At 41.0% G+C, this 19,292-nt stretch overlaps 1 protein-coding gene across 6 annotated transcripts in view; it reads right to left on the bottom strand.

The window, feature by feature from the left end:
• Positions 1–18,519, bottom strand: part of NOSTRIN (nitric oxide synthase trafficking) — a 61,038-nt gene extending 42,519 nt beyond the window's left edge. For 2 of the 6 annotated variants that reach the window (XM_032286626.1, XM_032286625.1), the window contains exons 1-2: positions 18,215–18,501; positions 8,968–9,053 (exon numbers count right to left, since the gene is read on the bottom strand). In XM_032286626.1, coding sequence (XP_032142517.1) covers positions 8,968–9,053; positions 18,215–18,241 — 113 coding nt within the window. In that variant the 5' untranslated portion in view covers positions 18,242–18,501. Of the gene's footprint in view, positions 1–8,967; positions 9,054–18,214 lie in introns of all 6 variants that reach the window. The other 4 variants (XM_032286627.1, XM_032286624.1, XM_032286629.1 and 1 more) reach the window with 4 other exon arrangements.
• Between the last annotated feature and the right edge of the window lie 773 nt (positions 18,520–19,292).

The raw sequence follows: 19,292 nt of genomic DNA, 5'->3' as shown, positions 1-19,292 counted from the left end.
CTAAGTGTTGTAGGTATATTTCCTCATTTATTTCCTGATAATCCCTATGAGGTAGGTATACTTTTTCTACCCATTTCATGGAAGGGAACACCAAGGCACAGAGAGCTGGGTCAGTCACTAGCTTGAGGGCACACAAAAAGGAAGTGATGGCGACAGATGGATTCCAGCCCGGGCAGTTGGGCCGGGGAACCTGCTTGCTTAACCACCCCTGTTTCCTACCTCTGAAGTGGGGAACAGATTGCAGATGGAGAATTGTGGAAGATGTGGAACAAAAGTGCTTTTAAAAATTGATACCGCCTCTCATTTCACCTTTAACTGCAGTATTCTGAATTAGCACAGCTCCTGGAGGCTGAGTAGCTGGAGTCCCAATTCACAGCAGCCTCAGTGCAGACATAACGAGCTTCCGGGCCTATTCCAAAGGCATCTGTGCAGTTGTAAGGCATTTTGGGGGATAGGGAGTAGGGATGTGGAGGGTCTGGCAAAGCGGGAAGGATGGGGGCTCTGACAGCAAATGTCACCAAGCTAGTCCTTTGGGCTGCAGTGAGTTGGACACTGCCTGTCTGAACAGCACGATTGTATCCTTTCTCTCTGCCTGCAATTTGTTGGTGACCCCGAAGGGTTTAGAACTAGCATTCAAATCAACCAAGCAAAGCAGGCTGCAATCAACTACTCTTGAATTTTAAATCCTAATGACCATTTTGGGAACTTGAGCAAATTATTCTGCAAGACAGAAGGAAATGAAATGTGGTGGGGAGGATGGCTGCAGGACAGTGTCACTGTGCACCCTTTCTGCTTACAACAAAACCTCTCCCAGGCCTCTAGCTCTGAATGGCTTTTATCTCAACAATTGTTAATGGTTAAATTCTTCCCCAGAGAGAATCGCTCTTTTATAAGAAGCCATGTTCCAAGTGGCAAGTGTAAAAAAAGCTGTTATTTTTGTAAGTCAGAACATTTGTAAATGTAAACAAACACTTCCATGCTCTTCCGTGCACACTTCCACGGCTTTTCCATGCTTCTGAACTAATGAGGGAGTATATGTATCCTTTCAGGATTCCTGCTAAATAGAAATGAAATGACCCGGGTGTTTTATCAAGGCAGAGGCAGCAAGGCACATCCCACTTAGACTGATTTCTTCTCAGTCTCAAAGGGAGGTACTTTATCTCAGTTCAAGCTGAAAAGGCACAACATGCAAAGGGAGTAGAGAGAGCAGAGCTAATCTCACATTGATATGTGAAATTTTCATCCCCTCATTAAAATCGTCAGAATCGTGCTTCATTCTCTAGCCCTTTCCCATTTTTTTCTTTCCATTCTACTGCCACTGTAGCTAATACAAGTTAAAATGCCTTCTCCAAGCAGTTGTTTTGGCATGTGTGAAATTGATGATGCATGTATATTTTGATGGGCAACCCAATCTCAGAATATTCCAGTAGTTTTAAAGATTCTGGGGGCCGGGCACGGTGGCTCAAGCCTGTAATCCCAGCACTTTGGGAGGCCGAGGCGGGTGGATCACGAGGTCAAGAGATCGAGACCATCCTGGTCAACATGGTGAAACCCCGTCTGTACTAAAAATACAAAAAATTAGCTGGGCATGGTGGCACGTGCCTGTAATCCCACCTACTCAGGAGGCTGAGGCAGGAGAATTGCCTGAACCCAGGAGGCGGAGGTTGCGGTGAGCCGAGATCGCGCCATTGCACTCCAGCCTGGGCAACAAGAACGAAACTCCGTATCAAAAAAAATAAATAAATAAAAATAAAGATTCTGGACTCTACCCTGTGAATATATACACCTACTATATACCCACAAATTTAAAAAATAAAAATAAATTTAAATATACTAAAAAGGATTCTGGACCGAGGAAATAACATACACTGACTTTTAATCCATTTATATTCTAATTTTCTCTCAGCATGCAAGGCTAGTCAATATATTTTCATTAGAAATAATGAAGGCCAATTGATAAGTCAAAGACCAATGTTTGACCTAGATTTTGAAATAAATTATACTTTTGAAAGAAAAGAGAGATGGAAAATACATGGTTTCAGATTCAATATTTTAGGTAGAGCACAAATTAAAATGTAAGACTATGTGACCATGTAATCAATTTTAGAGTATCCTGCTTTTGTAAAATTAAGATAATAAAAAGTAGATTAAAAAACAAACCACAATTTCCCCCTGTGTCTATGAGGGATTAATTAAAATGGAGCTAAGGCAAGGAATAGTGACTTGCACCTGTCTACTCCAGAGGCCGAGGTGGGAGAATCATTGAGACCAAGAGTTTGAGACCAGCCTAGGCAACATATCAAGATCCCATTTCTACAAAAAGTTTGTTTAAAATTAGCCCAGAGTGCTGGCGCACACCTACAGTCCTAGCTACTTGAGAGGCTGAGGCGAGAGGAATTCCTGAGTCCAGGAGTTTGAGGCTGCAGTGATCTATAATTGCACCAGTGCACTCCAGCCTGGGCAGCAGAATGAGATCCCCATCTCTAAAAAACATAAAATAATAAAATAGAGCTAAGCCCTTCTTATGCTTGAAAGAAGCAGGTGACAGAGTCCTCCCTTCATTGTAAATTAAGGAGAAATTTTAGTAACCTCCGATGCTTCTGTCAGCATATCACCCATCTTTTATCTCCTACTTAGGACCAGAACCAGCTTCTCGTTTGGGGCTGGATGTGCTGATATCCTCCATCCAAGTTTCATTGGTATGCCTTTTGAAAGACCATCACAAGCTCCTCTTACAAACCGGTTGTATTTAAAGTTCATACCGGCAACTTGAAAGAGATTTTCATATTGAAGCTCTGTTGTTGGAATGGCTGGCTCACTCACTAGCCCACTGCAGCATTATCGATTGCCTTAATTCTGCTTCCTGAGAACACTATAAAAAGTGTTGAACCAGGAGGATAAGACCTGAATGATGCTCTTCTTTTGTCTAGTCTGTGAGTATCACTGAGCTCCAGCCCACTCTGGCCCAGGGAAAACATGAGCGATGGCAGCTCTAGAACTTCAGGGTCTAAAGTGTGTGTTCATTCCCAAGCTTAGTGCATTTGTGTGTGGGGTAGGGAAGGACAGGGATTATTGTGGTGAGAGAATTCAGGTAAAGTGGACAAGAAAGGCAGTTTTCAAAGATTTTTAGCAGGGAAACAAAATTTTATACAGAATCCCACTGTATCATATAAATACCAGTAAAGCTGGTCTGGTTAAAAGGGAGAAGGGGTGAAGAGCAAGCCGAGCCCAGCCCACTTAACCTCCTCCTCACCCCCTGAAGTAGCCCCTACAGGCTCCCCACAGACCCCTTGAGCTATAAGGTTTGAAAGCCACTGGGCTTCATGACTGCTGCTGTCCCTTCCCATACAGGCCCCTAAGACTCTGCAAAGGGAGCTGAACCAGGACCCTCTGAGTACCTTGGGTTCCTGACAGCAGTGCCCAAAACTGCCTATCCACTTGGGGATGCCCTAGCCCTGAGCCTGGATTGAGCTGGGTAGGAATCCAAATGTATCATCTTTTCCATATCCCCATCTGTAAATTAGAAATGGAGAGGGGGGCTGTGAGATAATTCAAGAGATCAAGTATAAGACACATTTAACACAGTGACTGGTCTATGGGTTGTGCTGAATAAATGGTCTCTCCTGTGATTTTATTATTTCTTTCTAGCTTTTGTTAAAAATAATATGCCAGTAAATGTCTTTGACATAGCCACTTCTGACTCCTCAGAAATAGCCTAACTTGAGCTTCTTTAACGTTATGAGTGCCTTGAAGGCACAGAGTCACTTACACACTAGTGCTTTCATTTACTCAGTGAGCGTCCATTGAATGCCTACTCTGTGCCAGGCCCATGCTAGTCACGTGGGGCACACATACCCTCAAGGAGTTTAGCCTCTAGGGAAGGATACAGACAAGTGAACAGAGAATTACAGTACAGGTAGTAAGAGCCATAACAGATGCAAGCACTAATTCTGCACATAGAATTGAGGAGCATTTTTTTTGAGACTGGAGACTGAAGTTAAGGAAGGCCTGCCACTGTGGGATGACTGGATCCTATGGAGCCAGGCAACGAAGTTGATGAAACATCTACCGGGCAGGCGATACAGCCTGCACAAATGCAGGGATCCATGTGTGGTGGTGGTCGTGGCAGGAGTGCGAGTGGGGTGCAAGTGGGGTGGGATTGCAAGTGGTTCAGAAAGGAGAGAGGCAGGGATCGTGGGGAGATGGAGAGAGACAAGGTAAACAGGAAGGCCGAGTTCAGATCTCAAAGGTAGTTTTATAAAAGGATGAGGGCTAAATTTTATCCTCAAGGTCATGGGAGTCTTTGAAGGGTCTTATGCAGGGTCATGGCTACAGAGTGAAAGGTACATTAAAGACAGGGACAGGACTTGAGCTAGCCCACAAGTTCAGGTAACTTTGCTTGAATTAGAAAGGGGGTGTCCTCTAAAGGCACCCAGCTCTGTCAGGGTAAAAGGCTTAAGGGGTCAGGGTGGATTGGATTTCTGCCTCCATTCATCCCACTCAGCCACGTGCCTTTGTGCAACATGCAAACTCCACGGCTGTAAGGCAGCACTCCAAAACAGAATAGTTTAAGAGCTTTTGCCAGAACAGTGGAAGAGGTCATAAAAGAAAGCTGTGGATATCAAAGGGGTTTCAAAGAGACAAATATGGTCTTGGTCATGAGTTGAGATAGACAGAATCATGGATATGGATGGTCCCAGGCATTGAGCTTGACTGGCTGGGCAATGGTTCCCAGAAGGAGGAACAGTTTTGGAGAAAAGCAGATAAACTGTTTTGGACATACTGACTTTGTACTTCCATGGGACTTGTAGGTGGAAATATTCAATATACTGTGAAATATATGGTCTGAAGCATGGTCTAGACATGTTCCTAGTACTGCACATTTGTAAATCACCAATATGCAAGAGAGCTAAAGCTGTGGGAGTTAAGGTCACCCAGGATAATGGTAGAGCAGAAAAGATTTTTCCAGTATTTAATTTCAATTTTATTGCTTTATTGACAGTGTCTGCAATGAATCATGGATTGAACAAGTGGCCAACTCTACCTCCTTCTTTTATTCTTTTCTTTTTACTGCTGTCCAGAGCAGCAGTTCTTGGCATTTGAAAACCTGATCTTAACCTCCCTTACAGAGGAACAATTGATTTTCCAGTCAATGCCTGTTTAAACATTAGCTGTGAGGATGCAGGAAGCCAAATATTCACAGAGTTTCTAAGAATGTACCTTTGTCTCTTTAAATCTGATCTGTAATTGTGTTAAAGTGAACCTGATAACTTGGGCATTAGGCATCGTAGGAGCTGCTATGTTGCTCTGGCTAAATGTTTGCTACTGCAAAAAAAGAAACTGAAGTAGCTAATTGGATAAAAGAAGCTAAGCATGACCATGAATTGCAGAATATCCAGGCAAAAGGGTGTTTTAGTAACAACTGCGCTTTTCTATCACCACCCAATTAGAATAAATGCAAGAGGGCAGCTGAGTTTGGTAAGGAAACATTGTTTGGCCTGGCAGCTTGATTGTGATGCTGCCTCTGGTGTCCAAGTACTAATGCAGAACTCTGTGAAGCAGAACCACATTCCAGGAGCTATTAAGTAAGGGGTCTGGAAATGCCCACCTCCAAGGACAGTAAAGCCCTTGTTCTAATAATGTAGGTATAATAATAGTTTTTATAAACCCTTAACTATCTTTAATTTATTTAAAAAATATTTTTATGAAAATGGAGACGGGTTGTGCTCTGTTGGCCGGGCTGGTCTCGAACTCCTGGCCTCAAGCGATCCTCCCATCTCAGCCTCCCAAAGTCCTAGAACTACAGACATGAGCCACTGTACCCAGCCCATTTATTTATTTATTTATTTATTTATTATTTATTCAGTCTGCAAGTCTTTACTGAATGCATTTTAGGTGGCAGGTACCCCCTCGTTAAAAACCCCATGTCCACCTTCACATCTTTAATTATGCTGGCCACAGATTTGCCTTCATGATTGTCTCTCATAACCCCCAATGGAAATGCCTATTGAATATACTCCAAGACTACCATTTTACTTGTCTTACGGTAAAGTAAAGACTCCCATTACTTGTCTATAATCTTAAGTAACAAGATAATTTCTTTTGAAAAGTAATGGCTTTCCAGGTATTTTTCTAATACAAGGGAAGATTACCATTGGTTCACATGTAATAACCCCACCTTTAAGAGGAAAATAAGGCCAAGGCTCATTTCTAGATAGCTGGTGGGAATCAGCCTTCTATCCAATGCATATCCAGAGGAGGGATTTCTGACTTCACTCAATGGGGACAGTCGAGGCAAATGTAATTCCAGCCATGCTGTGACTATCCATCCTTGTTGATACGGTTATTATGTTGATTCAGTTCAAACACACTAGGAAGAAAGAGCGACCTCAGAATCACATCATTGCCATGGAAGAGAAATGATCCAGCCCTGAGAATTGAAGTGGCCTGTATCTTTGCCTGCTAATACACAGGAATGCTGTCTAAAAGTATGCAGTGTGCCACATATTCATAGACTAATAGAACATTTGTGTCCATTAGAAAACAGTTCTCCCCAAATGCCATCTCTTTTAGCGTGGGCAAGCATCCTTCAGGTTAACTACATGATCTAAAAGCTGAGCAAGGGGAGGAAACGTGAAAGCTCAAGATGAGACACGGCAAATGTACATTTACCAGGAATCAATACAAAGCAACTATACAAATGGCTACTTGCCTAAGGAGAAATGATTTAGTTGTACAAGTTTAGCTTTAGAAAATGTTCAGAAAAGCATTTATTACATAAATGACCTAATATGTAGCATAATTATTTGATCTGCGTAAACATTAGATCCATTCTTTGTACTTATACTCTACAGTTTTTATCCAGGAATGTGCTTGTAATTTTGCTAAGCGGTAGACTCCTGAGATGTTCAGATTCTAATTTCTTCTCCATAAGGAGGTAAAGCCATGAAGAGAGATATCTTTAGCTACTCAAGTGTTTCTTCCTCACGGGACACGTTTGTCACTCTAGAATAAGTCAGCGGAGGGTTTCACACATTAATAGCTCTAGGGCAGATAGTAGCCCTAGGAAGAGACTTCAATAAAACAAAAGTAAGGAATAAAGACTGATTATATGAAGAAAGTGGATGTCAGTGACAAGGTAGGGATGTGGAGGGATCTTGAAAAAGGAAAAACAGTGGGACAGGCTTCAAGCGGTGACTCCCCCAGATTTTTTCAGTTCAGTGTTGAGTCCGTTTATCAGCAGGCATCATCTATTGCCTGTCTTCTCCTTCACAGCTCTCTACCAAGCACTGATTCTGAACTCTCAGACACCAAATAATTAAGACCCAGATGACTACACCCCAGGTTATATGTCTGGCTGATAGATGCGTAGATTCTTCCTGGTCTGTAGGCAGAAGGTGGCTTTCTAATCTAGGTAATGAGTTGAATTTGTAGGATTCATACAATTAACTGGTCTTATTTTAAATAATTTCTTTTAGGACTGACAACGATATTTTCTTATAGAAGAAATTCCCTCTCAGATGGGCCCTCCCGCTTTCTCTGTCATGGAATCAGAGCAATTTGGCTGTTAAAACAGAAGTTACTTCATGATTAAAATGTTTTTCTTTTTGACTCCTTTTGACAAATCTGGATTCGTTCTTTATAAAAGTCTATTTGAGCTCTCTCATATCTTTCTTTGACCTCATTCATCTGGTGCTGATAAAGCTAATGTTTTCCTTTTGTCTTGACCTTGAAAGAAACCGAAATATTCCTCTCAAAAATGCTGGGGATTGTTGAGTTTAAAAAAGGTTAAAACAAGGGACATACTCTGCCCCTTTCTCTGCCTTTCCCATCTAAAGACAGTCCAACACTTGCTTATCTGCGCAGAAACAGTGGTGCCAGAGAATCTAGAAGCAGACTTCACCCTTCCCATGTATTTACCTTCCCGCATTTTCCTGCCTTTTAGAAGCCCGAAAATGCTATCTTCTTTGTCTTGTCCCTAATAGGATTTCTGGCTCTTTGGTGAAATACTATTTAAGCGTGACCCCTAAGCCACTGCCTTGAGGGAGAACTACTTTTAAACCAAGGCCTCTCCCATGTGATGTGTATAACATGCATTAATAAATTTCTGCTTGTTTTTCTTTTGTTAATCTTACTTGTTTACAGAAGAGTATCTCAACTAAGAATTTGGAAAGGGAGAGAAAAGAAATTGTTTTCTCTCCTACAGCCTGCTAGTTCAGGATGCAATCAATCTATGGTGTCTTTGGTCTTATAGCACACATTCAATATTTTAAATTTGAAATGGTTTAAACAGTCTTTCTGAAGGTCTCTTTAGAGTTTCTTATTACAGAGCTATCTAGAGGTAGGAAAAAGGCCTTAAAGGTCCCTTGTGACTAAATTCAATCCTTAGGTTTTCTCATTTTAAGCAAGGCTTTCGTAACTTTCTTGACTGAGATAAATGTGCTCATTTCAGCACAGTGAACAGCTTTATACATGATCACACCTAGTATTAAGAAGACGATCTGAAAATTTTCATTCATTTTCATTCATTCACCTGACAGTCACTAAGGAAATCAAAAGACCAGGCTCTAAGTGGTCAGCATACAGTGATGAGTAAGACAGCCTCTGCCCTTTTAGGGGAGACAAAAATGTAAACTAATAATTGCTGTCAGTGTGAAAAGTACAATAATGAGAGTATGTATCAGATCCAACAGTGGGCCCCAGGACAGGGTGAAAAACCCAGTCTGAGGAATCAGAAGAGACTTGACTGAGCCTTCCCAAGCAGAATTACTTCCTATTGTTCCTTGATTTTTATGGCATCCAGTTGATAAATGTGCAATAGGGGAGAATCGTTCTTCCAGCAATCTCTCAAGTACCAAAATATAGCACCCCATTCTGGAAAGTAGGACAGCTTGTAATCACTCCTCCAGTCATATCTTGCTGCAACTAAAGAGGAAGAAACGCTTATTGCAAATGTGCGTTTTGTACCTTTGCTGAAGAACAGATGTGACCTGTTTGCAGAAATTCTCTCCATTTTGAGAAAACTCCTTTAGGTTCTTGTATACTTTATTATACTGAAAAAGAAGAACAACAATAACAAAAAGTGAACAGAAAGATTATGAGCAACTCCAAAGATAGAGCACCTATAAATTCAGAACGCTACTCTAACCATGACTGTCATTATAAATGATCGTGCAGCTACAGGCATGCACACCTTTTGGATGGGTTCTGAAAATAAAGATGAAGTCCCTTCTGCCTGGATATGAAAGACCCTGGAGAACTTTTCAGAAATAAAGCTGATCTGTTTCTCCCCTCGGCCTCATGCAAACAATTCGGCAGTGGGGTGCATTTGGAGTATGGTATCCTGTCACCCTTATTGTTCCCAGGAAGGACAAAAATATCTTCTGAAGGATGCCACATACCTATTTTGTCCCCTCCCATCCACACAAACTTCAAAATAATATTTCTGGGGCTCATGACAAATCATGAGCCATTAGAGCAAACCTTTCTGTCTGCAATATAAAAGTGCAAGGAAATAATCTGGTAAGGAAACTTTATCCTAGTCCTCTCTGTGTCTTATTTAATTCCAGTAAGAAAAATGTTATAATGATGAGCTGAACATATTGGTTAAACCAAACCTTTATAAATGTATTAATTACCCTTTATAAATTCATGTATATTTGAATTTAGCCTGCAGACACAAGAATTTCCAGTAAAAGTTTTTGTCATTTGATTTAGGACTCTACAATGTCTTCCTGGAAACTGTAAATGTAGACATTGATGACAATAGATTTTGAATGCCCAGAGAAACTAAATGTCAATTGATTCTGCAGCTTTTTCTGACACAGAGCAAGTGAATTAGATGATGGAACATCCCAGACACACTCTCTCATAGTTTCCATCTGGGAGGTGTAAGAGCAGATTGCATTTTTCAAAATGTGATTTTACATAAAAGGACCCAAATTCAGTATGGATTGAGGGCTGTGCTGTACTTTGCTCATACAATGAGCCAGCCTCTTCCAGTGTTCAGACATCACTGGCATTCAGCTGGACACCATATTGAGAAGGGAAAAAGGAAGGAAATTCACATTTACTGAGTGCCTTCTACTGTAGCAGGCACATTCACAAACACACATCCCCTCAGGGCCCAGAAGGCCATTAAGTCAATAAAGTATTTGGTACGTGGTGCTGCAGAGTATCAAACTAAGGACATAGGGCGACAGAGGAGGAAGGACCTAAAGAAATGAGCTGATTCAGTTCCCTACCTTTGGGGATGGAACAAACCAACACCTAGGATATAGAAACAGTCTTACCATATCCTTTTACCTTTATGCAGTAGTTTAACATTCCTGTGAATTTAACGCAGTAAGCTATGACAGGATTTCGTAGAAATCTATTAATAGTAACAGTAACAAACCACTTCCTTGAAACTGCCTTGGACACAAGGAAAGTGGTGAGGGTGCAAAGCTTTCATGAGTAAATTGTTAATTTCTAAAGCAGAGTTTGCAAAATCCTGTGACTGCTGGCACCAGTCAGGCACGTGAATGAGTGAGGAGCAGGGTGGGCACCGTGAGCTGGAGAGGCAGCTACTCGAACCATTCTGGCCCATCACTGCCACCTGGAATGTGGCTCAAGAAAGCCAGATCTCCCACTTTGTCCAAAAAAGTTGAAATCAGGATTTGTGTTCGAAACATGACTTTTTTTTTTATTGTAATAAACAATTCACAAACTCTCTGTAGCGTAATCAAAACACACTTGTAGTGAGGTTCCAATTTGTAGCCTTTCTCATGAAGGAGAAATAATCTTCCTCTGAGTCATGAAAGTAAAATCGCTATTTGGCAATCAAGCTTTCTAATTTTTATTTCCAAAAAAACAACTGGCCATATGTGAATGGTGTGATCCTATTAAGGCCTCCTTCTTCCCCTTACAGGTACACTGGCAAAGTTTAGGGGAACATTCTGACATTGTGAGAAGTCCTGCAGTAAAGAAACGTGCTTAGCTTCTTTGTTTACTCCTATGTTACCTAAACATTTTTACTAGTTTTCTCCCTAAGCCTTTTATTTTCTTCTATAACACCTAATAGCATCCCATGAAACATACCTCCGTGTCATGAGAAGAAAATGCATAAATGTTTAGCAGGGTGCATGCTCCTGGAATAAGGTCATTTCTCAGCCTCTCTCAGCCTTAGGTGTATAATCATGTGACTAAAAGCTATCCAAGGAGATGTGAGGGAACGTTTTGTATGAGGTTTCAGTAAAGGCTTCTTTGCCCTCTTTTCTGCCTCTAGACTTGAAAATGAAGGCCAAAGCCATAAAGTGGTATTGAGATTGGACATAATGCATTAAGATCATAGAGTGGAAAGAGAAAAAGAGCCTGGGTCCCTGATGGTTGTGAAGGACACCATGTGAGCCTTCAGCTCTCTGCTTTTAGACTTATTTTATGTGTGAGAGAAATACAATACCATTTTTTTTAAAGACATACACATTTGGGGTTTTTCTAATATTAAGTTGAACATAGTTCTAACTCATACAGGATCTTTTTGCTTTGAATTATGAAACATTTTTATGGTTCATAGCATAATGATGATACAGAAGATAATAAAATACATTATGTTCTCAGTACCTAAGTCATAGAGATAGTAACACTTTGCTTCTGCTCTCTCTTTAAACAACTATTTTTTTTCCTTTTCATTAATTTGGCTATTCTGAGGCATTTATTCTAACATAAGAACATTTGTCTAATTACATTTCTTTTTAAATCCCCGTTGGGTTCCTAATTGAAATTGTATTACATACATATTTCAATTTGGGAAAATTGACTTTTTAATGGTGTTTAGACTTCCTATCCAAGGACATAGTAAGTTTTTGCATTTGTTCAAATTTTATTTTATGTTAAATAAAATTTTATGTTTTCCTTTATAGGTCCTGTGGCTTTCTTATTTGATTTATTTAGAAATATCTCACAGTATTAAGCTATGGATTTTTATGTATTGTCTTATCGACTTCTCTCTCCAGCCCACAGCAAAGCAGAAATAAAGACTCAACAAAAACCCATGGGACTGTGTGCAAGAGAGAAAGATCTAGATGCATCTGAACCAGGTCACCAACCTGAGGAGCAGCCTGGTGCTGCAAGAGAGATCTAGATGCATGCTTGCAGAGTAAATTCTTCTGCTCTCAAACACTATAAAGCTGGGGCTGAGGATGGGAGAAAAAGCAGAGAAATGGATTCGAGGGACGTAGGGGCATTTAGAGTGGGAAGAAGAAAAAGAACCTCCCATTAAGAGAAGCAGCAGTGTAAGGAAGGGAATCTGAGATAAAGTGTCCTAAGGGAAAGGTCCTTACCAGTCCACCATCACCAGAGGATAGGCTGCATATAGAAGTTACCTATGGGAGAGAATAAGGGACCTTGGACATCAAGTGTGGGATGGGGCATGTAGAGAAAACTCTGCCTGTAACCAAAGTAGAAATGAGAACAGCTGAGAATTTTTCTATGTGTTTGTGTTACAGGGATGCTGCATTTCCTAAACTTCCCAAGTCATCAAAAGTCTCTAAGACACATTTTTAAATACTGTCTCAAGGGAACTAGTTTTAGGAGGCTAGGTCATGCTGAAAGGTTATAAGCCAGTGATTGAAAACTCAGTTGCCTTCAGTGGCAGTGGTGAAGCCTGTGGCAAAGGCATTCATATTCAACCTTGCAAAGTAAGGGGCTGCTGGAACAAAGCACGGTCTATGGCTTCCATTGACCCTTGGGCTGCCAGCTCTAGATTTTGGAAGATGATTTTCTGTCACTGCATAGACTGGTACTTTAACTTTTTCCCCAAAATGGTACACATAGAACATATTTGTACTAGAAGAGTGTGGTAGATAGACAAAGTCGTTCCAGGAAGAGGGAACTGGCCCATGGCTTTGCCTCCTACCTCGCTCCCAGCCACTCTGCCAATTCAAGGATGCAAAGGACTTGTGTCTCAGGCATACCTGTAACCCACACTCAAACCTCAAACTCCGGTATGCCCAGGCACACGCAAGTTGAGAAAGTCTTCAGTACTTGATGTTGTTAATTTAGCGATCAGATAAGAGAGAGATGTGCTTCTGACGGCAGCAGCATCTTTACCTTTGATCCTATATGCTATGAATTCCCCAACAAACCCTGATCCAGACTGAGACAAAAGTGACATCAATAAATAAAAGAGTTGCTAAGAATATTTTCATTATCTCAGCATAAACCCTTATTTAGAATCAGTGATTCTGTACCTTTCATCATGTACTCAGACTTGGAGACAAAAACTGTGAAAAGCAGACCCACTTAAATGCCAAAGCAGACCTCCAGAGGCCTTCTAGTTCATTCTCTCTCTCTCTCTCTCTCTCTCTCTCTCTCTGTCTGTGTGTGTGTATGATCAGGAAACCTTGGAACATACCTGCTTTGAGGGGGTAAAATCACTTGACTTTAGCTTTGGTTGTCTCACTCCTACCTCACCACGCTCCCACCCACCAGAGAGGACTCTGAAGGGGTTCCATGGGGTACAGTTTGGAAATCACTGAAGTCTAATTCCCTTATTTACAGTTAAGGCCCAAAGAGCTAAGGATAACCTAATTCGTTAGAGACAGAGCTGCGATGAGAAATGTTAGGTATGAAAATCAATTAAAGAATCCATCAGAAACAAATATATTTAAAAATGGGTAATTTGTATTATCACACTAAGTTTACTCCAAGTTATAGTAACCTTTAAGTATTATGTGCAATACAGTTGGCTTCTTAATGTCATCAACCAGCACAAGAAGAAGGGCTTGCTGTGGTTGCAGTCAGGTGGAAGGCAATTTTGGTGTTCTTTTCCCACCCATTAAGCTTTTAACTATCCTAACCTCCTACCAAATATTCATTCCGGAGAACAATCTATGATTGATTTTACAACTCCATATGAATTTATATTAATATGCTGCTTCTCCTGGGGATCATTAATTATTAAGGAAAAAAAAGTTATGAGGTTTTTCTTCCCTGATAAAGGGATTTCAGTCTGGTAGTGGAATATTGGGGATCTTCCTGAGCTCCTAAAAAAATAATTTAACCCTTCACAAATAGGCACCTGGTCTACACAGACATTTCCCATTCAGCCATTAAGGAAATGTTTCTTCCCAGCACAAGCAAATTCTGTTGACACATATAGCCATTACAAAAAATATTTAGTAATCCAGACAATCGGCATATGAAATGGTTAGACGAATGACTTGTAGAGATTATAAAGTGCCTGTATCAAGCTTGGCCTACCTGCTCTTTCTGCTTGAGTGATTAAGAGTGTTAAATTTAGTTCTAGAAAAAAAAATTATAGAAAAAATGATTTTTATTGATGCTAGCATGGAAGATTTTTTTTGAATAGTGATGATCCTCACGGTGTTAAAGAAACCAAGATATTCCACTTAAATTTAACACAATGAACTTTACTGGATGCCTTTACTATGCCAGGCACTGTGCTACTGATTTCCTGTGAGCTCTGATTCACTGGGGGTGATGGTTTACAGCACGGCCACTCTATAAAGGGATTCCATGCATTTGCTCACCATCTGTGTCGTATTTAGAATCCCTATGGCAGACTGTCATAGATTATGGGATATGGAACATCAAAGAGCATGGTCTATTCCTTTTACTTTACAGACCAGGAAACAGAGGCCCAAGAAATGTGGAATGGCATGTTACACATCTCTTTGATGCAAACTCGGGATGCTGTGGGCCACATGACACCCATGCCAGACTCAGCCTCCTTCTCTATCATTACAGTGAGACAGAACCTCCCAGGAACTAGGGACCATGGCACCGTCACCATCTGAGTTAGTGACAGTCATCGTCTGGTGTTCAGACTAAGCCATTAAGATGGGAAGCTCAGGTTGGTATCTGAACCAGGTTACCAACCTGAGAAGCAGCCTGGTGCTGTTTCAATGACATGAGGGAAGGGGCTGACTGTTTGGAGCCTAGAAGACTTGCTTTGACAGGCCCCTTCCTGGATACTGTATGAGTGTGTAAAAAGCAAAGATTTGGCTACTGCTTGTTACTTGTCCTTGATTTCTATGTGATTGTTTGATAGGAAGGTGCTATCAGTACTTTCTTAAGATCGGATTATTTCCTTTGGAGATAACTGGATCCTACTTCCTTGCCTTTCTTGCACATGGATTTAAAGATGATTTCCCTTGACATATTTTTAGGTTTAAGAGCTAAGTTTGGCCGGGCACAGTGGCTCACACCTATAATCCCAGCAATTTGGGAGGCCAAGGCAGGTGGATCACCTGAGGTCGGGAGTTCGAGACCAGCCTGACCAACATGAAGAAACCCCATCTCTACTAAAAAAAAATTACAAAATTAGACAGGCTGCTTGGGAGGCTGAGGCGGGAGGATCACTTGAATCCAGGAGGTGGTGGTTATGGTGAGCCAAGATTGCACTCCAGCCTGGGTAACAAGAGAGAAACTCAGTCTCAAAAAAAAAAAAAAGAGCAAAGCTTACAAGCAATGAAGCCTCAAGGCCCAAAGCCAATTCTTTTCCTTTTCAAAAACAGAACTTTAAAGATATCCTCTTCAAATAAGTTCTGACACTCTCAAGATTAGTCTTACACAGCATTTAAGCAATCTTCATGCCACCCTGGTGGCAATCATTTGAACTCAAACACTGACCTGGTTCTTTGAGGTTGAAGGGCCCAGCTCCTAGCGTTTTTTTTTTTTTTTTTTTTTTTTTTTTGCCCATTAGAGCATGATCTCAAAGAGATTTTTCAATTTTTTCGTACCATAAGCCCTTTTAGTAGTCTCATGAAACCTATTTCATTCAATAATATTTTTAAGTAACACAGGGTTACAAAAGAAATGAATTATATATTTTTAGAGTGTATTTTTTAAATTGTGATATTATCTGCTTCTTTATTAACATGCTAAATTATATATCTTAAGTATTACCAACATTTTGAAGTCAGGGTGAATGTAAATATTTCTAGATATGTGCAACAACTGTAATATAAAATTCCTGATTTTCATTGGCTACAAAGTCACGGATACTACATAGCTATTACTAGTAGTATTGGGGCTTGTTGCCTATATTCTCGATTCAATAAAATTCTAAATTTCAGTGAGAAATTAGTACAAATAGAGATTTTTTTTCACTGAAGTTCATGTAACTCACTGAGTTCCGTACATGGGTAGGTTGGTGTGGGCCCAGTTAAGAACTGCAGCTACGCTAAGACTTTATGAATTGTGCTCTGTGCAACTCTAGGGTCTCATGGAAAGGAACGTTTTGCAGGTGGTTAAAGCTTCAGGTTCTTTTATAAAACTACCTAAGTGTTTCACGAGGCACTCATTTGCAATCCATTTCCTTGTCTTATTTTGTTCCCAAACTGCAGATTCATCTTCACGTAGCATTGTTCCCCAAGTACAAGCTAAGAATGTACCAGGAAGTCAACTTGAACACTTGATTAAGATGAAACAATTTCAAATAAATAAATGTTCTCTGACTTTAGAGGGTTTGGAAACCCAGGCTGAAGGGATATCCGCCTCTCCATGACTCCCGGATACTTTCAGTGGCAATGAGCCAATAGAGATGACCTTCAGAGTTTTAGACAAGGATGGGAGCCCTTGGCCCAGTATAGCACAAAGAACTATTCAGCATGCCAGGGAGTGGAGCTTTAAACGGACACAGAACTGTGGTTATGGGTTGCCTTGGGGGCTGCTGAAAGAAAACATTTCTCCAGAGCTAAAGACTGAGTTTGCTGCCTACACAAAGGGTGTTAAGCCTTCAGTTTCTTTTTTATGTATTTATTTCTGCTTTTCGTTTTAAATGTAATTAAACCTTCTCTCTGTTTCCCTCTCTTCTGTCCATTGCACTCTTCCCCAGTGTTCATTTTCTTCTTTGGTTACTGTCAGTGCCAAGATTTTGCTGCCACTTATCCCATCCCTGTCCTGCCCTGCCACCGTATACAACAACATTGAGGTAGCAGTGTTGAGACAGGAGAGGATTTAACAGTTTAGTAAGGGAGTAACCTCAAGGAGAGACAAATAAATGATAAAAGACTTGTTAAAAATTATTCATAAAAAAGACTTGTTAAAAATTATTCATAATTACCAATGGAGAGAAGACTGAGATTGAAGTAATTAAGGGAGGAAGTTTCACTCTTAAAAATCTATATATAACCATATTATTGGAATTCGTTTCTATGTAAGCACTAATTTTTTTTGTATTTATAAAAAGTAAAATTAGGCAGAATTGGCTACTATGTAGTCATTATTAAAATTACTCATCATTTATGAGTTCTTCTTATTTAGCTCATCTGATTTTCTGCAATAGTAGCTACAGTTCCATCTTTTCCAAGCATGTGTTTTTCTTATCCATTGAATAAACAGAAAGGAAGTCAATAATCCTCTGCTGATCTTTTTCTTTATGGCTTTATCTCAGCGCCCATTTACCCACCGCCCCATAGTTTGTGTTATTAATACATGAAACATGACTGCAACCCCTTGCTTATGTTGTCACCAATGTCACCAATCTTAGCTTTTCAGCTCCATGTGTTGGGAAAGGACACTGGCCCTCCTTGATTACTTTATTTTCAAAGTCAACATATCCCCCCTTTATTCTAGCTGCTTCTTATTTCCTAACTTACATCTCTGCTATTGCCGTCAGTGACCTCACAATGTCTTTGGACTTTGGACCAAACTTAATTTTTGGTAACGCTCCCAGGACTGGAACAAACATGCTGCTAAACCAGTCTGAGAACCACTGCAGACCAGGCAGAGCGAGGAGTCTCTCCTTCCTCCTGCAGGACTTGCAATCCTTGACTCAAAAAAATGAGGGTGAAAAGGCACAAAAACTCTCCTCTCTGACTTTATTCTCAGAGCCAAAAATTGGCTGCAGACATTCTGTGTGTTTTTGTATCCACTCCACACACGATGTTGGCACCATGGGTGTATGTCTTAAAAATGTTTTCCAAACAGCCACCATCTGGATCCAAATATGATGCTTTACTCACTCAAAACTTTTTCCAAGAACATGAGAAGGAAAGATGACAGTTACTTGCCCTGTCATTTCCTAGAAAAAGCTCTGTTTTAAACTGAACCAAAGAAAAAACCACAAACTTTTGTACCACAGCCAATGTCTCAATATGTTTGGTTTCTGAGTGTCTCAAATTTATTAAGTTAAAATCCATTAATACACAAATCTACCCTCCACCCTCCCTCTCACACGCAGGTACACAAACCACACTGGGCTACTCACCGGGCAATCTGTCAGTGGGTCCCTCATGTTGAAATGTGTCTGGCTTTTGTCCTTTTACCTCCGCTCCAGCATTCTGGACACTGTAATCAAGGTTGGGTGTGTTCTGGACTTCCGGGATTCAAAGGGCCTAGCGTACGTCAGTCCTTGTCAAACACACAAGGGAGGAAGTCCCAGCCCTGGACTTTCATCCCGTTTGTTTCCCGAGAAAGTAAAGAACTGCTCTGGGTCAAGAGAACCAGGGCGAGATAGTGAGAAAGACTTCTGTAAACACTCAGAGGGCAGGATCCTCAGTCATGAACAGCGTAACATTGAGAGAAGGCACAGAAGCTGCAACATGTCTCCAGTAATTCTGGCGCTCGGTCTGATAGTACAGGAACATAAATCCTCTCAGCTTGCAGTAGTAATCAAGCTTTTTATTATCTGTATGGCATGATGCTTTGACATTTTAGGACCTCATGGACTTGGAGAGAGACTGCCTCTCTGAGGGTTAACTAATTCCTAGAGAGAGCAAACAACTGGCCTGTGAGCATGCCTTTAACATGCAAACCAACAAACCCAGAGCCCAAACCTCCCACTACCTCCTTTATCTGGCTCTCACATACCAAGCCCATATTCCCCCATGCCCTAAATCCCACAGGGCCAGATACCAAACAACTAGGGACCTACACCTATAGAACTGTAACTATAAAATGTTCAGAAACAGCGTCAGGAGCAAGATGTACATTAACCACTTCTCGGAGCCTAACTCCCCACTCCCTTCAGCCCCAAGAGGATCAAGAAGCTAAGCTTTCAATGTAAAGAAAACATTGCCGCCGGGCGCGGTGGCTCAAGCCTGTAATCCCAGCACTTTGGGAGGCCGAGGCGGGTGGATCACGAGGTCAAGAGATCAAGACCATCCTGGTCAACATGGTGAAACCCCGTCTCTACTAAAAATACAAAACATTAGCTGGGCACGGTGGCGCATGCCTGTAATCCCAGCTACTCAGGAGGCTGAGGCAGGAGAATTGCCTGAACCCAGGAGGCGGAGGTTGCGGTGAGCCGAGATCGCGCCACTGCACTCCAGCCTGGGTAACAAGAG

Source organism: Sapajus apella, unplaced genomic scaffold, assembly GCF_009761245.1.
Source record: "Sapajus apella isolate SASKATOON/1434 unplaced genomic scaffold, GSC_monkey_1.0 scaffold18, whole genome shotgun sequence".
Taxonomy (NCBI): Eukaryota; Metazoa; Chordata; class Mammalia; order Primates; family Cebidae; genus Sapajus; species Sapajus apella.
The sequence above is the reverse complement of the archived record's forward strand: the minus strand, read 5'-3'. Positions and strand labels throughout refer to the sequence as shown.